Source organism: Phyllostomus hastatus, unplaced genomic scaffold, assembly GCF_019186645.2.
Source record: "Phyllostomus hastatus isolate PE091 unplaced genomic scaffold, TTU_PhHast_1.1 phas_contig_17, whole genome shotgun sequence".
NCBI lineage: Eukaryota > Metazoa > Chordata > Mammalia > Chiroptera > Phyllostomidae > Phyllostomus > Phyllostomus hastatus.
The window spans coordinates 20,950,030-20,975,332 of record NW_025333664.1 but is presented as its reverse complement, the minus strand read 5'-3'; the positions used below and the strand labels follow the sequence as shown (position 1 = coordinate 20,975,332).

At 50.2% G+C, this 25,303-nt stretch overlaps 1 protein-coding gene across 2 annotated transcripts in view; it reads left to right on the top strand.

Moving 5' to 3' along the window:
* The window catches only part of HCK (HCK proto-oncogene, Src family tyrosine kinase), a 32,905-nt gene extending 8,436 nt beyond the window's left edge, over positions 1-24,469 (top strand). Inside the window, exons 2-14 of one of the 2 annotated variants that reach the window (XM_045833019.1) lie at positions 4,583-4,728; positions 6,227-6,344; positions 9,325-9,367; positions 9,727-9,826; positions 10,606-10,704; positions 12,048-12,151; positions 12,567-12,716; positions 13,054-13,206; positions 14,673-14,852; positions 15,637-15,713; positions 20,448-20,601; positions 21,161-21,292; positions 23,959-24,469. In XM_045833019.1, the coding sequence (XP_045688975.1) occupies positions 6,228-6,344; positions 9,325-9,367; positions 9,727-9,826; positions 10,606-10,704; positions 12,048-12,151; positions 12,567-12,716; positions 13,054-13,206; positions 14,673-14,852; positions 15,637-15,713; positions 20,448-20,601; positions 21,161-21,292; positions 23,959-24,161 (1,512 nt within the window). In that variant the 5' untranslated portion in view covers positions 4,583-4,728; position 6,227 and the 3' untranslated portion in view covers positions 24,162-24,469. The remainder of the gene's footprint in view (positions 1-4,582; positions 4,729-6,226; positions 6,345-9,324; positions 9,368-9,726; positions 9,827-10,605; positions 10,705-12,047; positions 12,152-12,566; positions 12,717-13,053; positions 13,207-14,672; positions 14,853-15,636; positions 15,714-20,447; positions 20,602-21,160; positions 21,293-23,958) is intronic. The other variant, XM_045833020.1, reaches the window with a different exon arrangement.
* Positions 24,470-25,303: the final 834 nt, after the last annotated feature.

The following is a 25,303-nucleotide window of genomic DNA, read 5'->3' as shown; positions in this document are numbered from 1 at the left end:
CCAGTGAATGCATCCATAAGTGGAATAGCAAGTAGATGTTTCTCTCTCTGTCTCTCTCTCAAATCAATAAATTAAAATAATATTTGAGAAGAAAGTGTTTCCCATAAGCCATTTACTCTTGAGTATGAATTACAATCCCTTGTAAGAATTTCCTCTGTACCATGCAGGACTCTTTGGGGTTTAAGGGGACAAAAAAGGCAATTCAGGCTGACTCCAGCAGGAGAAAAAGGTTATCCGAAGGTCAGGGAACACATCAGCTTCAGGCAGGGCTGGATCCCAGGGCTTGAGAATCTGTATTTCTCCATTTCTTGGCTCTGCATTGCAACCGCAAGACTCTTTTCCAGCCAAAAGCCAATGTAGAACCCTCATTGGCCCAGGCTGAGCCATATGCCCACCTCTGCTTCTATTAACTGCAACTCTGATAGGGCAGACTCGGTCACAGACCCACCCCTACTGCCAAGGGTTGAAGTCAGTTCTACCCCAGCCCATGTATTGAGAATGAGGGAGAGATGGTCCTCAAAGGAAAAATGGGGAGCTATTGTCAAAATAAAGGGAAACAGATGCTATGCAGGAGAAAACTGCCGCTGTCCCCTTCGGAGAACTTGATCACTGAACATCTCATTTGATATTTGGAGAAACTGGGGCCCAGAGAGGTTGGGACTTGCCTGCGGTCACACAGTGAGCTTGTGGCCGAGGTGCAACCAGAATCCAGGGCTCCTCACCCTCAGTCCTTTCGGCCTGTGCTTGAACCTAAAAGTTCCCACAAGACCATCTGCTGCCCACTCCACAGGATGCTCAGGCAGGGCTCTGCTCTCTGTCCCTTGGGCTTGACTCTGAAAGCGCAGGAGGGGTCTCTGAGCCCACACAGCCAGCGTGGTGGCTGTGGGAAGCAGCTGGGGCAATGAAGCTGACCGCTCTCATTTCCCTCCCATGCAGTAGCAGCAGCAGCAGCAGCAGCAGCAGCAGCAGCAGCAGCAGCAGCAGCAGCAGCAGGAGCTAGGGTGGTAAAGAACGGGTTTCAGGTTCCAGAAGTTCAACAGTGACTTGAGGAAGTGTCTTTGCCGAAGGTCAGCAGTTCTAAACTAGAGGGGGGCCAAAGGAGCCACTTCTGCTCTTACAGCCTGGTTTTGAACCGCACTTATTAAGAGCATGCATATTCTCAGGCATTTTAAAAAGCCTTTCACATCCCCGTCACACAGGAGCTCAGGCCAAGCCTGAGAAACAAGTGCTTTCTGTTTTATAGGAAAGAAAATGAGGCTTAGAGTGGGGAAGTGACTTACCCAAGGTCCTATAATCAGTCAATGTCAGAACCAGGACCAAAATCTCAGTCTGACCCCAAGTTCAGTCCTCATTTCACCACATTGGTGGGCCTGAAATTTTAGTGCACAAGGATCTTCTGAAAAATTGTTAGAAATGCAGGTTCTAAGCCCTCATTTCCAGAGACTCTGGTTCATCCTATCCACTATGGCCTGGGAATATTCAAGAATCAGTGAGGACTGTTTAGGCACAAGAGGCAGAAATCCAACTCAAACTGACTTGGGCAAAATTGAAAATTTATTTGCTCATGAACTAGAAAAATCCTGAAGCTTAAAAGCTTCAGGCATAGCTCCATCCAGGTGCTCAAACATGATCAGGACTCAGTTTGTCTCCATTGCTCCATTCTCTGTCTTCTGGTGGCTTCACTCTAAGGCAGCCCCTGCCTTCACGATGTCAGGATGGGTCCCAAGAGCTCCAGGTTTCTACATCTACCCTTATAGAAAGAGAGTGCCTTTCCCCTAATCTTTCCAGCAAACTCCCAGGGCAGATTCTGATTGCCTCAGTTAGATTCACATACAGGCCAATAATCAAAACAACCACTGTTGGAAAACATGGAATTCCCTGATTGGCCAGGCCTGTATCGAGTTGTCAATTCCCGAAATTAAGGATGGAAAAGGCCCTCCAACACCCTACACATTGAATGGGAGAGGACTGGTTTTCAAAGGAAAATCCAGGTGCAGTTTATCAGAAGAGGGATGGATGCTGAGAAAGCAAATGCAGAAGATTCTCCCTATGCAAGTGCTTCTCAGCTAGAATGCACACCAATCACCTGGGCCTTGTTAAAACGCATTCTGATTTGGGAGGTGGGGCCTGCGATTCTGCATTTCTAATGGCTCCCGAATGATAGATAATGCTGCCGGTCCTCACGCTGGCCACACTCAGAATAGCTGGGCACTCTGTCCCACTTCTAAATTCACTTCAAGCCACCCTAACACAGGGTTTTTGTGGTCTCCATCCTGGAGAGAGGTCCCAGACTATGTAAATCTCTTTCCTCTTCTCCTCCCACCCACACCCCATCCCATGGTTCCCAATGCACCCAAACATCAGTGCCGTCTATTTGGGAACCACTCATCAACATATGCAGACTCTGCTGCCAAGTCACCATGGGAGAAACTGTCTACTGTTTCCTTCTGTGACATTTATATGAAGATCCACACAATAAAGTCAGTTTTGAATTAGTGCTCAGAAATACTTACTTCTGTCAACAAATTGCCATGCTTCCTGAAATTTCATGGTGGCAATGTACAAGTTCCCATTTTTACCTTGGCTGCTAGGAAGCTCAGAGGTAAATCTAGTACCCAGTGGCAGTAGTGGTCATACCCTAGGCTTTAAGTTCAGTAATATTTCCTTTCTAATGGTGTAGCATAACTCTTTGTGAACGTTGGAGTGCTGCTCTATGTATGGTTTAGTATTGTAAGTTCTCTCAAATCCTTTTTGGAAGTCAGTGCTTCTTTGTAACATTCTTAACTTTCTCTGAATCTTTACTGAAACCCTCCACAGTCTTCAAAACCCAACTCGTCATTATCCTGCTCCTCAATTATTATAAACAGGTTGCTTTTTCTATGTACACTAACATACACATGTTAGTGGCAGAACCAGGGTATAAATACATTTTACAAAAATGGCTTGATAGTATGTATGTTTTCCAGGTATGCTTTTTTGGCTCACTAAGTATCTTGGCAACCTTTGTATGGCTCTGCCTGTCTGTGCCAATCCTCACCAGCTTCTTTGTACGTGGCTTTGGAATGTAGTTGTCTCTGTCCAGCCTTCCTTTCTCAACTTGGTCCCTGAATCAGGACCCATGTCCTGACTGACATCTTCACCAGAACTGACTACACAGAGCATGCTCTGGGCATGCATTTACTCACTTGCTGTACTGCATGCTCCCACCATGTGCTGGGACGGGGAAGGACGCTGAGCTATGCACTAGGGAACACAGACGTGAGCAAGGTCAGCATCCACTGTGTGTAAGGATGGAAACGTTCTGTATTTGCGCTGCCGAATACAGTAGCCTTAGCCACAGGCAGCGTTTGGGCACCTGAAACGCGGCAAGATCTCACAGAGTTGTGCTGTACATGTAAAATATACAATGGGATGCGAAATCTTAACATGAAAAAAAATATAAAGTAACCAACTGCTATTTTTTTATATCAAGTTAGCTTTTAATAAGAATTTTGACATGTTGGGAAAAATAAACATATCTAAAAATTCATCGACTTTTTTCTTTTTACTTTGAAGAATAGGGCTGCAGGAGATTTTAAATTATATGTGTTGCTCACACTACATTTCCAGGTCTGGCAGTCATGAAAGTGAGAGTTTCTGAGACCACCCCACACTGGACAGTGGAATGACTTCTCCTAGGTTAGGGGGATACTCACATCCTGCTGGTATATCACTTTTAAAAGATCACAGTTGATGGTGCAAAAACTGAATTAATGGGAATTTTTGTTTTAAAAGTTGAGTGTTGAGGTGTCTCTAAGCTTATGGGCCAAAGGGGTTGCAATCTGTGCTTATTTTTGCTCCAGGGCACGGTCCCGATGCTGATAAACAGAGATGACTGTGGTTAACATTTCTGAGCACCTACTGTGTGCCACACACTTTTATACTTACAACTCACCCCGTGTTCCCCAGCATCCTCTGAGGTAAAACTCCACTGCCCTTTCTCAGAGGTGGCCTTGGATCACCCTTGAACACAGGGCCTCCCTAGGACCCTGGGGCCATCATGAATATGCAAATTGTGATGTAACCGATACTTTAGATACTTTACTAGGAGCTCAGAGAGGGGCACGGAGCTGCTGTGTCACACAGCAGGGCTCTTCCCTGAACGTCCTCTTGTTAATCAAAAAATATGAAAAGCAATAGAATGTTATGCCACCCCAAATCACACAATATGCTGTTTTATTTTCCAGAAATGTGGTATTTATCACAAATCAAAGAGGTGTTGTTGGGTTTCTATTTTAAATGCATACAAGTACATTGCAAAGCAGTAATTTACAGTAATAGTCTTCTAAGCCCATGGTCTATCACTATCAGAGTAGGAATTCCTTACTTTATTCACAAAAAAGGCAAATGCAGCACAAACCACTTAAATCCTGAGGTGGTAAATTGTCCCCAGTTCGCACCAGGACAGGCAAAAACATCTTTGTAAATAAAAAGATTTTTCAAATAATTCCCCTAAGCCTAAGAATTTGGATTTTTTTTTCTTAAACCACAACCACATGTTTATTTTAACAAGATAAGTATAAATGAATTCTGACTGTTTTAGGAGAAAATTTCAACTGTGCAGAGAAGAGAAAAACAATTCTTTATGTGGCTACTCACAGCCTGTCTCCTCAGCAAAAGTTTGTGTGCATTTTGAGAACGGAATGAAATATTTCTTCCACTTTTACAGCGAAGTCAGACTCCGATCAGGTAAATGTGTTTTCTTTAAGTGTCTTTACATGAACCAGTAAGCCCCTCAGCACAGTCTGTTCGCTCTCCCTCCAAAGTGGCCTGAGTCTGCTTCTCGTCTCAGCAGCCACCACCCCGGGCCAGGCCACCATGCTGCCTCGCCTGGACCACTGCAGTGGACTGGGTTCCCTGCCCCGCTCCCTGCAGTCCATCCTCAACCCAGCAGCCACTGGAATTATTTAAATTGAATCCCATCTGTCTCAGGCCTAAAACTTCCCATGGTTTCCCATCACCTGTAGAATCAAATCCAAACCCCTCACTGGCTGTAGTGCCACTGTCTCCTCTGCCTGTGACCGCCATCCGCGCTGGCCCCCTTCCAGTGCCTCGTTCTCTCGAAGCTTGGTCCAGGCTCGGGACCTTTGCACCTGCTGTTCCCTCTGCCGGGAGCACTGTTTCCTCGGGGTGTTCCACAACTGGCTCGCTTGGGTCCTTCAGACTCCGGGTCCAGCATCACCCCCTGAGAGAGGCCGTCCCCAACCACCCTGTCTACAGAGGCCCCACGGAGATGTTCCCTGTCATAGCCTCTTTTACTGTCCTCACACGTCTCAGTGACTAAATCTCTCTTGTTATTTATTTGCCTGTTTATTGCCTGTGTCTCCCATCAGCTTCAGTTCATGCGCCGTAAGGGCATGAACTTGCTTGTCTTACTCGTGGTGTAAAAAAGTGCTCGATACTGCTTTTGTGTTTATATTTGAAAATTGCCATATTAAAATGTTAAAAGGAAAAGAGTGCTTAATAAATGTTTGCTGAGTAAATGAATGAAAGATCAAATTGACAAGACAAAGAAGGAAAAGAGAGAAAGGAAGCTATTGTAAAGCAGTTATAAAATGACAGGAGGAATATGATGCCTTAACTATTATTTAGCTAGATTGTCTGAGCCACATTATGTGACCTTGTTTTTGTCATTTGCTGTAAAAATGGTAATGTACTAGGTAACAATGGTACCGTTTTACTTTGCTGTTTGCTCTGAGCCTGACACTGTGCTGACTATCTCCCCACCCGCATGATTTCTCTCATCTTTCCAACACCCTGTGATGTCAGTCGTATTGTCGTCCCCCTCTTGCTAATGAGGAACTGAGACTGGGGAGCAGGGGAGGGATGAGTGAGGTGTGGGAGGGGTGGAGTGGCCGAGTGTCAGCTCAGTCTCTGATCTCCAGGCCCGCTGTGCCCACCGCCTGCTCTCCCAGGATGCTCTGGTCAATTGATGACCCGCACGATTGATTCTCGGAATGAATTCCCCATGGCGTGGGTCTTGGTAGCATGACTACAGCAGCTGGTTCACGTGGACGGGGGAAGCCCAGGGTTGGCATGGGCAGAGTGAGCTCTGAGTGGCAGGGGTGGGGAGTGGTGCCGACAGGGGAAGGAGAGGGAGAGCCCGCTGCGCCAGAGACCAGAGTGGCTGGAGCACAGCATCAGAGACTCAGGGCCAACAGGGCTCACCCCCTTCTCTCTGCCGCAGGATGGGGTGCGTGAGGTCTAAGTTCTTCCAGGACAGAGGCAAGGTCTCAAAATCCGAGCTCAGCGTCAGCCCAAACAGCCCCGTGTATGTGCCGGATCCCACGTCCCCAGGCAAGCGGGTGAGTGGGGGACAAAGGGGGGAGTGGGGGGAGCAGGGGAGGAACGGTGGCTGCCCCGTGCTGCCCCACGTTACCCTAACAGCCTCCCATTTTCCCAAAGGTGAGCAGGTGTGTTTGGGGCGAAATGGAGCTGACTGGTCAGCAGCAGCACCCTAACTCTCCAGCATACACCTGCAGCGCCCCCAGGACAAGGACGTCACTTCTCCTTGTCCTGCTGCCCAGGCCTTGGCCCATGAGCCGGGGGTCCAGTGATCAGGTCCCAGTGAGCATGGGGGGTCTCAGGCCTGGGTAGGAGCAGGAGCAGTGCTGAGCACAGGGAGTGACTGGATGAGTGACAGCAGCTGCTGGCGTGATGGCGGTGATGGTGATACTGTCAGGGTCATCGCAGTAACTGTAACGACAACAGTAGTACTAACAGCAACAGCAACACCTGTGGGAGTGCAGCAGCAATAAGAGAAGCATAATTCTGTCCCTGACCGCCATGGCTTGTTGGTTGGGTGTCATCCTGCATAGCAAAAGGTCACTGGTTTGATTCCCTTCAGGGCACATGCCTGGGTTGTGGGTTTGGTCCCTGCCCTGAGCGCCTACGGTAGGCAACCGACCGATGTTTCTCTCTCTCTCCCCCTCCCTTTCCTCTCTTTAAAAATAAATGCATAAACTTTCTTTTTAAAAAAGAGAGAAGTGTAATACTGGTAGAGGTATTTACTTACTTATGTTTATCCAGAGCTTACGATGAACCAAGCATCCTCCTAAGCACTTTACGGTTACTAACAGCAGTAACCCCCACAATAATTATGTTGTCAGTCACAATTTTTATTACACCCATTTTACAGATGAGACACAGATTAAATAAGTTGCCAAACATCGCCTGGTTAGTAAAGGGTGGAGCCAGGATTCGAACTCGAGTAGTGCAGGTCCCAAAGTACCAGGGGCAGGAGCAAGAGTACCAGAGGCAGAAGCTGACCGCTAACGGCCAGAGCGGCAGCCACGGTGGTGACAGAGGTGGTAACGGTGGAAGAAGAGTTGTAGGAGGAACACCACTAATCGTGGAGTCGTGACAATGTTAGAGAGTAGTCACCGTGGTGATGATGGTAACAGTACTAGTAATGGCAATGACAGTGCTAATAACAGCAGTAACAGTAATAATCGATACCATTTTTTAAAACACCTACTATGTTCCAGGCACTGGAATGAGGTGTTTCTATATCAGTAATCCTCACCAAAATCTTCGAGGAAGGAGTTCGGCCACTATACAGCCAGGGTGACTGAGGCTGGAAGTGATTCATGGGCTCCCTGGGGTCACACAGCTGGGAGGAGGTAGAGCCAGGTCTTTCTGCCCCCAAGGCGGGGTTCTCTCTCCTTTTGGGGGTCCTTGGGTCCATCGCCTTATCTGAGGGGCCTGAGGAAGCAGAGCCCCTGCCTGCTGCCTCCCGAGGCAGACATTCCCAGCGCCCCTTAGAAAGGTCTTCCTTGTATCGAAGGGTCGCCTATTACCCCACAACCTTGTTCCCAAACCTACCCCTTAGCCCACTCCAAACACATCCACACCCTCTGCCCCATGACAGCCTGTAAGGGTTGAAGGCAAAGATCTTATCCCAACCTGCTTATTTCTTCCCAGTCCCCTCGCTCATAACATGGGTTCCCGCCCCCTCGACCCCGCTTGCGCTTCTCTAGGCATGATGTCTAGAGCAGAGCTAATCCTGGAAACAGGAGAATAGTCACCTGCCTCCCTCTGACGCTTCAGCCCTTTTAACACAGGCTGGGATTACAGGAGCCTCTCTCACTGGTGGTGTCCTGAGCTGACACCCTAAACCCTCAGTCACCCCTGGCTCTGCTTCTCTCCTAACCTGCACGACCCTGGGCCCTTTCTGAGGCCAAGCACCCAGGTTCCCAGGTTCTCTGAGGCCCTCTAGGTTGTCACCTCTAGCTTGGGAGGTAGAGGGGTTTCTCCCACCAGTTTGTGGTTGTCCTCTCTGAGCATCACAGTTAAGGGGTTCTGTATTCAGCCATTCACTGTCCCCCTCCTGCAGGACAGCAGTTCAGGGGTAAGGCAGTAAGCATTCCTCAGAGAAAGGATCCCCAGGTCAAACCAGTCTGCGAGACTCCGGGCAAAACAGGCTCCTTCCCTGCAGGACCACCCAGAGCCTTTATGAATCTTCGCGATGGGCTTGTAGTTCTCCCAGAAAAGGATGTGCTTCTCAATGTTTCCCAAACCTGTTTCCTTAAACGACTGCTTATTTAAGGGTACATCACACAAATGCACTCCCTTGAAAAGTCACAAATTACAGTGAAAGCTACAGTTTCTTCTGGCCAATGACCTCTCCCCAGAGTTCTCATCCCGCCTCCCCAAAGGCGTCGATTGTTGTCAGTTTGGGGAGGACCCCTGCAAACCTTTGCCAGGAGCACGCACACACAGCGTGTGTCCACAGAAAGTGTTTAGGCTGTGTGTGTGTGTGTGTGCATTTTGTGGAATGTATCATATTCTGAAGAACTAGCTTTGTTCACCAACAACGTATCTTTGAGGTCTAGTTGTGTGGGGAACGAAGCTCCACCTCCCTCTGCAAGGGCTGCGGAGAGTGCCGCAGTGTGGGCGCCAGTCCCCGTGGGGTAGACACGTAGGTTCTTTCACGTACGTCGTGGAGCCTTCAGTCACGGAACATGTTGGTGGACCCAGGGTTTCTTCACACGTACTGTGGAAAACATGGATCCAGACCAACCCCCTCACTGTATGTCACAAGGGGGAGAGACAGGCCAGTGTCCCCCAGCACATCCAAGGCCAAGTGCAGAGCCCTGAACCCAAAAGACCTAGACCTTTGTTGTGGCTGTGCTCCTAATGTGCCCCTTGGGAACACCCTCTCCATGGGCCTCCTCCCATGACACCAGGGCTGGGCCGAGAGGCCTGTGGGCACCGTTTGTGACATAGGCCGTCTGCGGCCCCCACACACTGTTGGATTCACCCCCTTCTGTTTCTCCCCCACAGCCACCTGACAACGGCAACGGCAGCACCCCCGGGCCCGCGGACAGTGAGTATCCGGCAAATGTGTGCAGCCAAGTCTCGTGTTATGTAAAGGGTTAGGTGAGGTTCTCAGAGCTTGAAGTGAAAGTCCCAAACAGTCAAAACCACCCTTGAAAATCCCCTGAATCACCCCCAAAGTACTTTGCACAGGCTATTTTGTTTCTAGAACACCGTTTAAGAACATGAACAAAAAATGTTAGCCTTAAACTGTAGAATTGCGCCCAGCAGGGCACAATGCTTACTTGCACAGAGACAGATGTATCCGTGGGTCCAGGGCTGGCTGCCAGGTGTTGGGGTGGGAACACCCAGGGCTGTGGGTGTGCTCTGAGAAAGCCTCGCTATCCCATGCGTCTCTTGTCCCGGCAGGTTCTGAGGACACCATTGTGGTGGCCCTGTACGATTATGAGGCCATTCACCGCGAAGACCTCAGTTTCCAGAAGGGAGACCAGATGGTGATCCTGGAGGAGTGAGTCCCCATGCCCCTCCCCCAAGACATACCTACCTCCAGTACATCCCCTCCAATACTCAGCTGTACTCTTTTGTGCTTCAGTAAAGAACCTGGCAGGTGATCTTATACTAGGGTGTAAATGACTGATGACAACCTGATCATAATAGTAGAGGGAAGGGTTGGCTGTTAACCTGGGTGACAGTAAAGGGGCTTGTGTACTCACTAATGGTGCACATGCAGGCAAGGACGAACCTCGCAAAGCGCTTTCCCAGGAAAACCTTCCTCGGGCGCCTGTAATCAAGCTGCAGGCTTACCCACGGACTGGGCCCTGCTGAGGTGACTTTGCGTTCAGAAGTCCTTGGATCTCTGAATTTGCGGCCTCCGATTTCCTCCACTCTTCACCATTAGTGGGTGTGGTGACCTATATGTGTGGGGGCCCCACAATGGCAGTGGTTATGCTTGGTCAGACTCCCGAGGCCCCTCCCTCTGGCTCTTGGCCCCAGGTGAACCCCTATGGGTCTGTCATGAGCATTGGGCCCCACCTTGGGTATGGCCAGGAAGGCCAAGGCTGCAAGTTCAGGGAAAAAGAGTAGAGCCAAAGACCTAGGTCTGTGGGCCGTGGATGCAGGGACAGGCCTTGATTTCAGGCTCTTGGATGCACAATGGGGACTGTTGTGAAGACCCCTACTCTGATCATGGGGTGCGTGCAGGGAGTACTTTAGGCCAAGGCTGAGGGGCCCAAGAGGACTGGGGGAGTCCTTCTGCCCTTGACTTCTTTGCTCCTTCCTGTCCCTTAGGTCTGGGGAGTGGTGGAGGGCTCGGTCCCTGGCCACCCGGAAAGAGGGCTACATTCCAAGCAACTACGTCGCCCGAGTTAACTCTCTGGAGACAGAGGAGTAAGTATTCCCTTCTCCTGCCCTCCAGACGGAAGCATGAGCCAAGCCAGGCTTGTGCCCACCTCAGGGCTTTTGCACTCCCCAGCGCCCCTTCCTGACACACTCTTCCTGGGGCTCTTCGCCCAGCTGGCCTCTTCTCATCCTTCAGGCCTCGGAGGAGCCTTCCCTGCCCACCCCACATAAAGTGTGTCCCCTTTGTGACTCTCTCATTCCTTCTGAACACTCCCCAGTCAATATCCCCATGCACGATTTGTGGAGTAATGTCCTAGGGGTGGAATTCCAGGCAGACAGCTCTCACTGTGTGCACCCTGTAACATTGCCCAACTATTTTACCACGGCATGAATCATGTTACAAAATGAACAAAGAAGGTGGGAGTGGCAGGGAGAGTGCAGCGTGGCGATCAAGAACCTGGGCTTTCAAGTTAGACTGTCTGGATTTGAAGCCTGGCTCCACTGCTTCGCAGCTGTGTGACGCCAGGCAAGTTGCTTGCTCTCTCTGTTGCTCAGTTTCCCCATCTATAAAGTGAGGATAATAAGGGCAACAATTCATGGAGTTGTGGGGCAGATGAATGTTAGCTGTTTTTCTCCTCAGTTGATACAAAGGAAACGGGGGCCCAGAGAGGGAAAGCAACTTGCTCAAAGTCACACAGCAGAGCCAGCTGGCTGCCCTCTGGTCCAGGGCTTTTTTGGTCACAGCACAAGAACCACACCCCGCCCTGCTGAGGGTGGGGATAGATTTGGGGGCTGCTGCTAGAAATTCCCCACTCAATATCCCCAGTATTCCGGGAGAAAGAAGACAAGGTCCAACGGTATGGTCTCACTTATAAAATGATTTCAAATCTCACATTGTTGCTTAGAAACTCAGGGTGATTTTATATGTGACTTTGTAGACACAGAGAAGGATACACTGTGAAGTTGACAAAGCCCAGACCTTCCCTCACATGGGCCTTCGAGGCCCTGGGAAGAACGTCACGTGTTCTTGTGAAACCTGCAGAAGTAGAATTTTGGCCACAGCTGGCCGTGTCTTCACACCCAGTCTCTGTCCCTCGCCCTACCCCTGCGATCGGCTGGTGTCAGGATGACCCCAGGCACTTTGTGTTTGTGACGCTGGGTTATTTTCCTCAGAGGAAGCTCCCCAGTGCATGTGAGCTTCCAACTCAGCAAACTGGATTCCATCCTGGTAAAATGTCTGTTTCATATCAAAAGAATCATTGTTTTCCCCAAAAGAATCTCAGAGGAAAATCGATGCTGCAGGAAGCCTGACCCTCGGTATCCTGGTGCCCTTGTCCGTGGGACAGCACTGCCCACCGGGGTTCGCATCTGTCTCCTCCCCTTTCCACCAGGTGGTTCTTCAAGGGCATCAGCCGGAAAGATGCGGAACGCCAACTCCTGGCCCCCGGCAATGTGCTGGGCTCCTTCATGATCCGGGACAGCGAGACCACCAAAGGTGACCCGGTGCTCCCCACGATAGATAGATAGATAGATAGATAGATAGATAGATAAATGACAATGATAACGAAAGCCAATGTTTCCTGGATATTTACATTCTGACTACTTTAGAAGCATTACTTCTTTTAATTATGAGGCAGTGTGATGAGATGGGGAGGTCTCATGACCAACCCCATTTCACAGATGAGGAAACTGAGGCACAGAGCAGTGATGTACTCACTTGTCCAAGATCTCACAGCTTGCCATGGAGGAGCCAGGACCGGAACCCAGGCAGCCTGACTCCACAGCCCAGGCGCCAGGATGGTGCCAGCGGTGGTGTGACACGGCTGCTAGGAAGGGGCGTCAGGGCACTGACATGAAGTGGCAGGCCTCTGAGGTCCCACTCCTGAGCGGTTTCTCTCTGGCCAACGCAGGGAGCTACTCTTTGTCCGTGCGAGACTACGACCCCCAGCACAGGGACACAGTGAAACATTATAAGATCCGGACCCTGGACAACGGCGGATACTACATCTCCCCACGAAGCACCTTCAACACGCTGCAGGAGCTGGTGGCCCACTACAAGAGTGAGTTCCTGCCCAGGGCCCCAGGGTGCCCCTGTCTCCTAAGAATCCTTGTCAGGGATGTGCAGTGCTCTCGGAGGCCTGCTGAGCTCTTTCTGACCCTTTCTGATCCTCCTCGGACAAACTGTTGGTTTGGATTCTCCTGAAATCTTAGTTCTATTGCGAAGCGGGAGGAGGTGGCATCTCATATTGTGCTCTGCTCTCTTGGGAATATCCCTCATCATGGCAACCCACTGGAACACCAGCCAGATGCAGTGGACCGGGCAGGGAGTCCTTGGAGGGGAACCCTTTGGCTGGCTCGGAGCTGGCTGCCCTTGACTGACTGGCAGTTCTGTTACAGAAGGGAGCGATGGGCTCTGCCAGAAGCTGACGTTGCCCTGCGTGTCCTCCAAGCCCCAGAAGCCGTGGGAGAAAGATGCCTGGGAGATCCCCCGGGAATCCCTCAAGCTGGAGAAAAAGCTTGGAGCCGGGCAGTTTGGGGAAGTCTGGATGGGTAAGGACCCAGGGCCAGAGGGTGGCAGGAGGGAGAGACGAAGGAGACAGGGAGGCCATTGCTTCCCGGAAAAGCCCGAGGCAAAGCAGGAATGGCAGCTGGGGCAGAAGGAGAGATTTGAATATCAGCCACAACGGAGGAATCCCTCTGATAGCAAACCAAATTGCCTGCCATGCAAACACTGATTTACCTTGAGAGCCAGGCCAGTTGGGGTCAAAACTTTCCTCCTGGAGGAGGAGTCCTGGATGAGGAATCAGCTCCCTGACAGGGAGCCAGGACAGTCTACCAGTTTGTGGCTGAGTTTACCAGAGGCTTTTCTTAGGATGATGAAAATAAAAATGGGGAAATGTAGCTTGGAGGTTTCTAGGTGAGTTCAATGTTGGCAACTGAAGAACAAGCCGCTCTGAGCGCCTGCCATGTGCCTGGCACCATACCAAGGCATTGTAGGACCCCAGTAAGTCCCACCCCTGCTGTCCCTGCCCCAAGAACCTGAGAACAGCAGCGCCTGCTTTGCAGAATTGTAGGGTAGACGTTATGCTTGGCTCAGGGCCTGGTGCACCCCATTGTGTTACAGCCACCATGTTTCAAATGGGAGTGAAGACAACTTACAGAGTTGCAAACAATTTAGTCAGGAAAAAAAAATGTTTAAAATCCACATATTTCAACTATATTTATTGAGAGCCTGCTATATACCGGGCACTGAATAAGAGAATGTGGTGGAGAAATTATGGAGAAGAAGGTAAAACAGATCTGAGCAATGAGTTAGAAAATACATGGCTTTAAACTCTTCAAAAAGACCTCAATTTGGATTCGAGCTTCCTGGCAGCCAAGGCAAAAATGGAAACACAAGCAATGATGAGATTTATGAGCTCATTGACCAGATGAAATATGGGTGGGGTGAGGGAACATCATGTGCAAAGTTCCCGTGGCGGGAGGGGTGGTTGGGTGCTTGAGGGGCTGAGGGGCGTGCAGGCTGACTGGTGCGCAAAAGGGAGGGGGGTCCGGTGGGTGATGAAGCTGGCAAGGTGGGCAAGGCCAGGTCGTGGGCCTGGCAAACTGTGCTGAGACTGGTATTTATTTTGAGAGCAGTGTAAAGATGAGTGCACTTTAAGGAAAGATGGTGTGTGTGTCTGAGTGACAAAATCTGAGTGATGTTTTGGGGTTGTTCTTTCATCCTTATAGCACCCTTCAAAGGCAGTGCTGATCACGTCTGCTTTGCAGATGGGGAAACCGCAGTTGAGGGAGGTTAAGGGATTTGCCCAAGGGCACACAGCCAGGAAGTGGTGAACCAGCTTCCCAACCACATCTGCGTGAGCCAGTGCCCACCCCTCTCAGCCCTCTGTGAGGGCGAGGTGGGCACGGAAGGCTTTCTGGAGGAGGCAGGTTTGCAGCGGGGCTTTTCTGGGCTGCGGGAAACGAGCAGCACACTCTGATCGCCTCTCCTCCTGCTTTTTCTCCTGCTCCAGCCACCTACAACAAGCACACCAAGGTGGCTGTGAAGACAATGAAGCCAGGGAGCATGTCTGTGGAGGCCTTCCTGGCAGAGGCCAACCTGATGAAAACTCTGCAGCATGACAAGCTGGTGAAGCTGCACGCAGTGGTCACGGAGGAGCCCATTTATATCATCACGGAGTTCATGGCCAAAGGTGCTGTGTTCGGGGGCTGGGGATGTAGGCTGTGGCTCATAGAAGTCAAGTGAAGACTCAGAGGTGACTCTGCTGTGGATCTTGCCCTCGAGTTGCCCCCAGTCTGGCCAAGAGCTCTTCCCACAAGTTCTCATTGAGCCCCTTAACATGCAACCGCCCAGCCCTCCTAGTTAACAAGGTGAAATCATGTGGAGGGGGATCCAGGCGAAGGGAGCACAGGAAGCTACCAGGACAGGGGAGTAGACAGGACTCCGCTGGGTGATGGGAGAAGAGGCATATGGATTTGCGGTGAGCCTTAAAGGCCAGGGGCAACTGTCCCACACAGCCACGTTCCCTGGGTGGACCGGTGCTCTCTGGAGAAGAGCTTTGTGAGAGCATCCGTGCCAGGCTGTCCCCACCCTGCTCACCCACGATCCACACTTTCTGTGGGATTTTTTTTTAGGCCACCGTTTCACAACCACTTTCAATTTCTGCCCATTTTCAATTAATAGAAACATCTCACTCAACCTCATTTAGTGTGATTTAAAATCTCAAAACTTTTTTTCATTTTAACTTTTTTTCATTTTCTAAATACAGTTAACGCCAGCCTTAGAAAACCATAGCCTTGGTCATCCAGGCTCAAAAAGCCTGTCTCCAAGAACCAGTCTAGCTATCCCAACATCATTTAAAAACACACAGATTGCTTTTCTCAAACAGAGCGGTACTTTTATTTAAATCCATTACTACCGACAGTTTTAACCCTAGGTAACGCCAGTGGTCAGTGTCGCTTCCCCTTCCTCCGCAGGGAGCCTGCTGGACTTCCTGAAAAGTGGCGAAGGCAGCAAGCAGCCGTTGCCGAAACTCATTGACTTCTCGGCCCAGGTGAGAGGCTGATGGGGAGGCTGGGGGTGGTGGGAGACAGGAGTTCAATGGTCTGTTCAGCACATTCTTATTGATCACATGCTATAGTAATAGCAGCTGTAATAGCAGTTATACTAGGTCACACTTGAGAGCTCCATATGAAAGTATACTTCTTTTTAAAGATTCTACTTATTTTTATACAGAGGGGAGGGGAGAGGGAAAGAGATGGAGAGAAACATCAATGTGTGGTTGCTTCTCATGTACCCCACATGGGGGACCTGGCCTGCAACCCAGGCCTGTGCCCTGACTAGGAATCGAACCGGAGACCATTTAGTTCACAGGCTGGCACTCAATCCACTGAGCTATACCACCCAGGGCTAAAAGTATACTTTTTGAAAGTGCCTTCCATTTAGTCCTCACACCAACATTCTATTATGGGGTTTTTGCTATCTATTCTTATATAAGAAACCACCTCAGGACTTAGGAGCTGGAAACATTTGTTATTTCTCATGATTATGTGGGTTGACTGGAGATGGCTGGGTGGTTCTTCTGCTCCACGTGGTGAAGCTGAGGTCACTCACATGACTGCATTCTCCTGGGAGCTGGCCTGGGCCTAGAATGGCCATGATGGTGTCTCATCCTCTGGGGTCTCTCTCCATGCGACTCCTCATCACTCACTAGTCCAGCCAGAGCTTCTTCACAGCGTGGCAGTGAGGCTCCGTAGCCAAGCCCTAATGTGCAAGCGCTGATGAAGCCTGTACTTGCACCATGCTTGCTAATGTCCCATTGGCTAAAGCCCATCACAGGGCCCAGCCCAGGGGCAGTGTGGGAGGGGCTTGGCCAAGGGCCTGAGCCCAGGAGGCATGGTCCACAGGGAGCCACCAATGTAACAGTCTCACCACAGGAAGGAAAGTGCCATTCTCATTTACATATTAGGAACTTGGGGCATAGACAAGAAGATAAGTACAGATGAGGAAACTGAGGCTCAAGGAGGTTAAATGGCTTGGCTAAGTTACTGTGCTCATTTTGGGGGATACAGCAGGGAATAAATTGGAAAGTATTGCTGTCCTCACAAAGTGCGTAGTCCAGATGAGAAGACAGATATTAAATAACTGAATCTCTTTGGGGACTCAAAGGAATGCAGTATCCAGCGAAATAATAATGTACACAAGTCACAGAAACACCTCGTAAAGCCACATTTTCTTTCTCATCTTCCCTTTACTTGCTGCAGATCCTCTCTCCCTCAGTCTGAGTGCTTTTTATTTCCCTCCCCTTTCATTCTATCCTATTTGTGGGAAGGCAAGTAGGAAAGGGTGCTCTGGGAGTACATGGCTGGAGCATTTAGCCTGGCCTAGGAGCAACCCAAGAAGACTTCCCAGAGGAAGTGGCCTCTAGGCTGAGCCCAGAAGAGTGAGTAGAAGTTAGTCTGATGAAGAGGAGAGGAAAGGGTGTTCTAGACAAAAGAAAAGGCCTGTACCAGAGCCCAAAGGGGAAAGACAAGAGCTGAGCCTGGCCAGCCAGTGCCTGGGGCTGGTGAAGGTGAAGGGAATGTGGTTTGCAGCCTGGATGTTGTTAAGGGAGACCTGCACCAGGACCTAGGGCAGAGCACATTTGAGTATGCAAATCCTGGGGGGTGGAGGGGGTTTGAACAGAGGTTTAAAAAAATATCTAACCTTTCAGAGCCTGGAATGCCAGAGACCTATGGAAATCAAGGCCTGGTATTTTGACTTCAGTGGGCCCTGACCCTGGCGAAACAATAGTCTAGTCTGTTACTAAAGTATTAACCATCGAACTGGCAGAAACCTTGCTGGGCAGAGTCATCAACTGGGGCAAGGGCCACTCTCCCCATTTCACAGATGGGAAAACAAACCAAGGGAGGAAAGGAGGTGCCAGGCCCTTGTGCGTCCAGGAACAGAGGTGAACTCAGGGCCCAGGGCCGAGGAGGAGCCAGCCTGGGGACCTGGTCTCCGCCTCCAGTCCTAGAGGCAGATGGGCGCAGCGCTGGGTACCCCAGACCTGTTTGGATCTCAGCCTCTCCATCTGCCAAATGAGGGAAATGGACCACATCTGTGGTTTTCCAGTTCAGGAGTGTTTTGTGTTTGTTTGTTTGTTTGTTTTTGGCACAATTCTGTTGGTCAATGAAATCTTATACAGTAACTGAAAATTCTAAAGTCAGTCAAAATAGAGCTGTTCTGGTAGAAAGGCAGGGCCTCATATGTGGCACTTCTTTTGCCCCCCTACCCCCATCCCCCAGGCAACCTTGAGGTATCAGTAGGATTCCGTTTGAAGAGCTGGAATATTCCTACAGGCCCTTCCAGCTCTGATTCTGCGATTCCCTGATACTCTGGGGAGAAACCTGAGTTCTGGTGCTTGGCATCATGGCAGCCCATTTGGTGGTCATGAAATCACACCACCCGATCAACGCCCAGTTCTTAGACCAACCCTGAGGCCGGTAAACCTATCCATTCATTCATTTGGTTGACAAAACCTTGAGAAGCAACCCTGTGTATTCATATCGGGCTTAGGAGTTGCACAGAATTTGGGGTTTGATCCCGGCTCTGCCAGGGAAGCATTGTGGTAGTTGGTTAACCTTTCTGAGTGCCCTTCCCTCAACAGGGAGCACTGTCAGCTACCACTAAAGTGAGTACTTACATGTCAGACACCGTTCTCAGTCTTTGATGGAGACTTACAGGATTACACCTCACATAACCCCTCAGAAGCAGGTTCTATTTTACAGAGCAGGCTGTCCCCATTTTACAGAGAGTGAAGGGAGGCATAGAAGGTTGAAGTAGGGGCTCAGGCTGAGCTGGTCCAACTCCAGAGTCACCCAGGCATTATCGCCTCCATTCTACGTGGGACTGGTCTCACGTGGCCCGCTGAGCTCCTGTGAAAATCAATAGCATGACTACCCACCAATGGGTGCTAAAAATGGTAACTACCAGCATTAGTGCCTGCTCTGTGCCGAATCGATGGCCAAAAATCCAGGTAGAGCAATGGGTAAGCACATGGACCCTGAACATGGCAGGTGGAGTTTCCATCCTTGTCCTTACCTGGACCAGTTACTTATTTCTCTGGCCTTTAGCTTTCTCACCTGTGAAACAGGACTGATAGCAATAGTACCTCCCCTAAAGTACCATCTTATAGTAAATGAATAAGCTACGATGTCTGCCATTAAGGTAATAACCAATCCTCCTTGACTGTGCCTCTAAGTAGTCCTTATACATCCCCACCTCTCCAGTGCCCCACCTCAGGCCAAGACCTGCCTTAACCCCTGGTCAGCTTCCTCAAACAAAATAAAAAAGTTTCAAGTTTTTGCTAGGCAGTCTGCCACCTCCTACATCAGTTTCGATGGTCATAGGTGCTCCCTGCTGGCCACTTTCTGTAAGCACACCACCCACTCCTCCAGCCGGCTGGGGCCTCCGCCTGGTCTGTCTGGGCAGGGACGCTACTCCTCCAATCTCACCAGATCGCACCCAGCTGCAGTCCTCCAGAGCGCTGGGGTTGTGCAGTAATTAGAGGCAGCGTGGTGCACTGGCACTGAACACCCACAGACTGGTTCGAGTCTGACATTCAGAATTTTCTTGGTGGTATGATCTGGGAAAAGTGTCCCTCCGTGAAACAGAGATTGCGAGAGCACCTGACTCAAGGAGCTTGAAGGCCAGTTTGTAAATTGTAAGTGCTGTTTGCTGGGTGCCTGAGAGTTAATGATAAACTTTCTTATCAAGGTCAATGCACACACCCTTCTAAGTAAAAAACTTCCCTAAGGAAAAATCCCACATCTTTCCATCGGAGGCATCTAGGGCCCCATTTGAATAAGGATCCTCAGCACAGCCTACTCTTCACTCAGCAGCCATGGTGACATTAAAATACACATCAGACAACGTCACATTCCTACTGGAAGCCTTCTGCTATCTTCCCATCACGCTCAGAATGCAGTCCAACCTCCTCTCCTCGCCTACAAGGTGCTTCACGATTAGCCACGTCTGTCTCAACTCCCTGCACTGTCCCTGTGGCAACTTCTGCTCAGCCACCTGTCCCACAAACACCCAAGCTCATTCCTGCCTCCGGGCCTTTGCACCTGACGTTCTGTCTGCCAGGAACATCCTTTCTTGATACACTTATTATCATCACTGAGATCTTTGCTTAAAGTTCACCTCCTCATAGTAACCTTCCCTGACCACTCACTCAACCCAACAAGGCTTCTCGTCTTTATTTCCTGTCACCCCTCTTCATCCTTTCTTTATGGTACTCGTTACCACCTGCAGGGGCTTTGCCTGGCTCAGCACCTGCTCCAGTAACATGTCTGGCACCCACAAGACACTCAGTGGATATTCATAAACAAGTGAATTTTTCCTAACCAGGTGTGGGGATAAAGAAGATATAAGAGATACAGCAGAACATGATCTCAACCCAAAACAGGGCTGGGGGATGAGCTCATAGTATCTTCATAGTATCCTGGTGTGGGTATATATGTCCTGAAGAACAATACCGTTCATTGCTTTTTTCTCAACCTCTGGAAGTCTCAGAACTCTAGAGAAGCCCCCACACTGACCCAGGCCCTGAGGATCCTCCCAGCCTGGGTGGGCAGAGAGAGAAATGCCAGCCTGAGCTCAGGACCCTCCCACAGAAAAGGGGGAGCTGGCACACATGTTTTCCTGTGTCCTCACACTTGGACACTCCTCTTCTGCCTTTGGGTGGGACCTATCTGGCGCTGGGCCAGATCTGAGGGTGAGGGTCTCTCTGTTTTGGGTGGAGATTGCAGAAGGCATGGCCTTCATCGAGCGGAGGAACTACATTCACCGAGACCTCCGAGCTGCCAACATCCTGGTCTCCGCGTCCCTGGTGTGTAAGATTGCTGACTTCGGCCTAGCAAGGGTCATTGAGGACAACGAGTACACGGCCCGGGAAGGTAGGGGATGCTGCCAAGAGGACGTGTGTCCTTACAGATCACGTTCACCGACCGCCATGGACTAAGACGGATATCAGTGACCAGATGTTAACCGAACCCATTCCAGATCAGGGGGAGGAGTACAGGGGGAGACACCAAGTGACGGGTGGAAACCTTAGAGGACAAGGACAAACTCTTCCCTTTCCCCATTGCCCGGGGTGAGGGTGCTGAGGCATTGGCTACTACCTGGACTCAGGCCGCCTGAAGTCCTGCTGTCCCCGAAGATTCTGTGACCTCTACAGCCCCACTCTTAAGGAGTCGTTGGTCACTGGGGTAACAGCTGAATCAACAAAGTGAGGTTCCCCACCACATCCCAGATCCCTCTGCCCACTCCTCCTGCTTTAGCCATCTGTCCTCAGCACAGATGTTCCTTGCTTCACAGAGGCCGGATTTGGGGAACTCTCAGTTCCTCAGGGCGTAGATGTGGGCAGCTGTGCCGTCCTGTTCCCTCACCCTAGCCAAGGCCAGGCCCTGACTGCTCCCCAGACTCTCGCTGACTCTGCTCTTTCCAACCCCGCAGGGGCCAAGTTCCCCATCAAGTGGACAGCTCCTGAAGCCATCAACTTTGGCTCCTTCACCATCAAGTCCGACGTCTGGTCCTTCGGTATCCTGCTGATGGAGATCGTCACCTACGGCCGGATCCCATATCCAGGTAGCCAAGGTGGCGTCGGCTGGGGGCTGCTCCCAGGGCCCAGCCTGGCTCTTCTCTTGTCAGTGTGTCCATTCAGGCTGAGTTCTTGATCCTCACCTGTAACGCCTGCCCCATCCCAGTTAAAGGCACCACCATCCACCCAGTTTCTTAAGCCTAAAATCTGGGGGCTTCTTCTGCCCTTCCTTTCCTCTCACTCCTTATCACATCCAAGCCACAGGTTCTGGTTATTTGACTCCAAAACACAATTCAAGTCTTCCCCCTCTAACTCCTCAGCCTCCACCCACATCCAGGTCAACACCACCTGTCACCTCGATGGCGCGGTGGCCGCCTCACCATCACCCTGCTTTCTCCCCTCTCTCCCACAGACCATCCTCTGCTTGCAGCCAGAGCAGTTTCTCCCAAGTTGTGACTCAGATCTTGTTGCTTCTCTACCTCTAAGTCTTTCGTAGTCTCTCATATTAGCACAAAACCCCAAATTTCTCAGTATGCCCGTGGGTCTGGCATGACCCAGCGCCCGCCTACTTCTCCAGCTTCACTTTCTGCTGCATCCACCATCCGGTCATCCAGATTCCCATACATGTCCCTTGTGCTTCTCATTCATAACACCCTACACTGTTTCTTTCCCAGCGTTCATCATGATTGATAACGACATTTAGTTTAATATTTTCTCCATCAGACTCTCAGCTCCATGAGGCCAGAAATCACATCTGTATTCCTCACTGGTGTATCTGTACTGCCTGCCTCTGTGCTCACCACATAGTGGGTGCTCAGTAACTATATGTGGAATGGATGAGTTTATCCACCTGCCTGTGAGCAGCACCTTACACTGAGTAGGACGTGTGGGTAGACAAACATATATCCAACATATAGATGGCCTGGGACTCGGTAAATAATGTTGTTTTCTGTTCCTTTTCAGTGGGGATGTCACCTGGGTTTTCTCTAGCCAGAACATTGGAAAAGGGGCAAGGCAGATATACAGGGGCTCTGACATTTTCATAAACTGTCCTGAATGTGAGTCCTGTCCCCATCAACTGTTACACTTTGAGAAATTTACTTCACTTCTACCCCAGGGTCTTCCCCTGTAAAAAAATATAGAGGATGGTGTCTAGCTTGCAGGAGTGGTTGTGAAGATTAAGAACAAAAGATATGGACTCTGTCCCTTCAACAGTGTTTATCAGATTCCCACCGTGTGTTATGCAGTAAGGATACAGTAAGAGCCGAGGTCCCTGCTGGTGAGGAGCTCACGTCCTGGCCTGGGGGAACATGCTAGACAGGCATGCACTCCCAGCTGGAGATCACGGCTGAGCGGAAAGTGACGCAGAGGTGTTTGAGAGTGGGTGACGTGGGGCTCCTGTGGACAGGGGGCACCTGTCAGAGCAGGCCATATTTGAACTGAAAAACAGCTGAGTGATGGATGACCTACAGAAAAGATTTCAGGTAGAAGGCACTGCTAGTTTCTAGGGCCTGAGGTGTGCCTGAAGAACAGCAAGGAAGCCAGGCAACTGGGGACCAGGAATGAGAGCAGATGGTAGAGGACGAGGTTGGCAGGACCCAGATCCAGCAGGGCTCATGGTCAAGGTGAAGAGTGAGTGAATGTGAGTATAAGTACGTGGAAGCCAGTGAAGGATTTTTGGCTGGAAAGTGGCATTATCTAATCTCCGTGTTTAAGTGATGCTTTGGCTCAGTGTGGAGAGCGGATTGGGGGCTGGGGACACGGTGGCAGCCTCAGCAGTGGTGCAGGCACAGGTGGTGTTGGCAACAGAGATGAGTTGATGGGCTGATGCTGTTTCAAAAGAAGAAAGGATGTGACTTGCTGATGTGGAAGGCGAGGGAGAGAGAAGAATCAAGGATGGTTCTCCTGGTTTTAATTGAGGAAGTGGATGTGGGATGCTCTGTGGGTAGAAATTCAAGAATTCTGTTTTAGTCCCATTAAATTTGAGGTGACTAGTAGACATCCAAGTAAAGATGTTCAAGGAAGCACTTGGATATATGAGTTTGGAGGTCAAGAATGGTAATATAAAATTGGGGGTCATAGTTAAATTGTTGTTCTTAAGGATACCTAACAAATTTAATTAAATAAGGAAATGGTCCCACTCCTACATAGGGTGACATCGAGTCCAGCCACCTAACTGTTTTGTCTTAAGGGCATGCCAGGAAAAACCAGGCAATAGGTTATGAAACCTGGTATCCATTAGCATGCATTAGGCTGCAAGTAACAAAATCACAGACTAAAGAGTAAGTTGTTATTCCCCATATTGGGTCTGGCATTAGTGCCTGGTCAGTGCAGCCACTCAGCACCTCTAAGGACTCTGTGCTAGTTTGGGACTATCTTCCTCACACGGTCAGATGGCTGCTGCAGCTGCTAGGATCACATTGTCTCACAGGGTCTGGAGAAGGAGGAAGTGTGCATCCTCTGAAGTCTCTCTTTATCAGGGGGGAAAACCCTCCCTGGAAGTCTCCCTGGAGACTCCCCCTTGGCTCCCATTGGCTAAAACTGGGGGCCATGCCCCTGCCCTGGCTCAGGGGAGTCTCTGGACTTCACAGTGGGAGGGGCTCAGCTCCCACAGGAGGTGGAGAATGATGGCTGCCTGGGAGGCAAATACGTCTGCCAGCCCTGGACTCCCATCTGCGATCCCTCTCTTTTTAATCCCATGATTCCTCCTCAGGGATGTCAAACCCTGAGGTGATCCGGGCACTGGAGAGAGGATACCGGATGCCCCGGCCAGACCCCTGCCCCGATGAGCTCTACCACATCATGACTCGCTGCTGGCAGAACCGCCCTGAGGAGCGGCCCACCTTTGAATACATCCAGAGTGTGCTGGAGGACTTCTTCACAGCCACCGAGAGCCAGTACCAACAGCAGCCATGATGGGTGGGACCACGGGAGGGCCAGGCACTGAGGCGATGCCTCGGAGGTGTCTCCAGCACCATCGGCCAGATACCCGCTCGTCCCAGACACCCATGCTTGCTCCAGCCACGTTTCCTCATCTGTCAAGTGAGTGGGTTGGACCGGACAATCTCTTTTTGACTCTAGCAATCCACAATCTGCCATTCTCAGGAGGTCTTGAGTTCCTATTTCTATTGCCTGGGACATCTGTATTGCAGTTACAGCTGTGGTTTAAATGGGAAACTTTCAAAATAATGAAGTAAATATTTAAATAAAAGTGCCCTGGCTGATGTGGCTCAGTGCCAGCCTGTGAACCAAAGGGTTGTAGGTTCGATTCCCAGTCAGGACACATGCCTGGGTTGTGTGGGCTAGGTCCCTGGTTGGGGGCATGTGAAAGGCAACCAATTAATATATCTCACACATCAATGTTTCTTTCCCTCTCTTTCTTCCTCCCTTCCCCTCTCTCTAAAAATAAATAGATAAAATCTTTTAAAAATATTTAAATAAAAGATACATATGCTAAAGGCTTTAGTGACAGGTCAGCTGTCCTTCCATTTCCTTAATATCTATCTGACTTTTCGCTGGACAAGTCAAAAATGGGGAAAGCCCCTTCCCGAGACCAGTAGTGCAAAGAGAAGGGTTCAATACTCACACTGTTTCAAAATAGTTGCTGCGTTAGTTTCCTATTGCTGCTATAATAACTTGGTGGCTTAAAACATCACCAATTTACTATCTTACAGTTCCAGCGATCAGAAGTCTGAAATGGGTTGGCAGGGCTCCATGCCTTTTGCAAGTGCTGGGGGAGGATCTGTTTCCTTCCCTTTTCCAGCTTCTAGAGGCTGGCTGCACGGCTCCTTCCCACTCATGACTCCAAGCTCTACTTCCACCATCGCACCTCTTTCTCCGAGTCTCCTGCCTCCCTCTTTCACTTGTCAATTACCCTGTAATTACACTGGACCCCCCTGGATAATCCAGAAGAATCTTCCATCTCAAGATCCTTATCATATAAAGTCCCCTTTGCCCTGTAAGATAAGATCTTCACATGTTCTGGGGATTAGGATAGGGACTTTTGGGTGTGGTGGGGCATTATTCTGCTTCTCACACTGGCGCTGGGGCTGTGGATG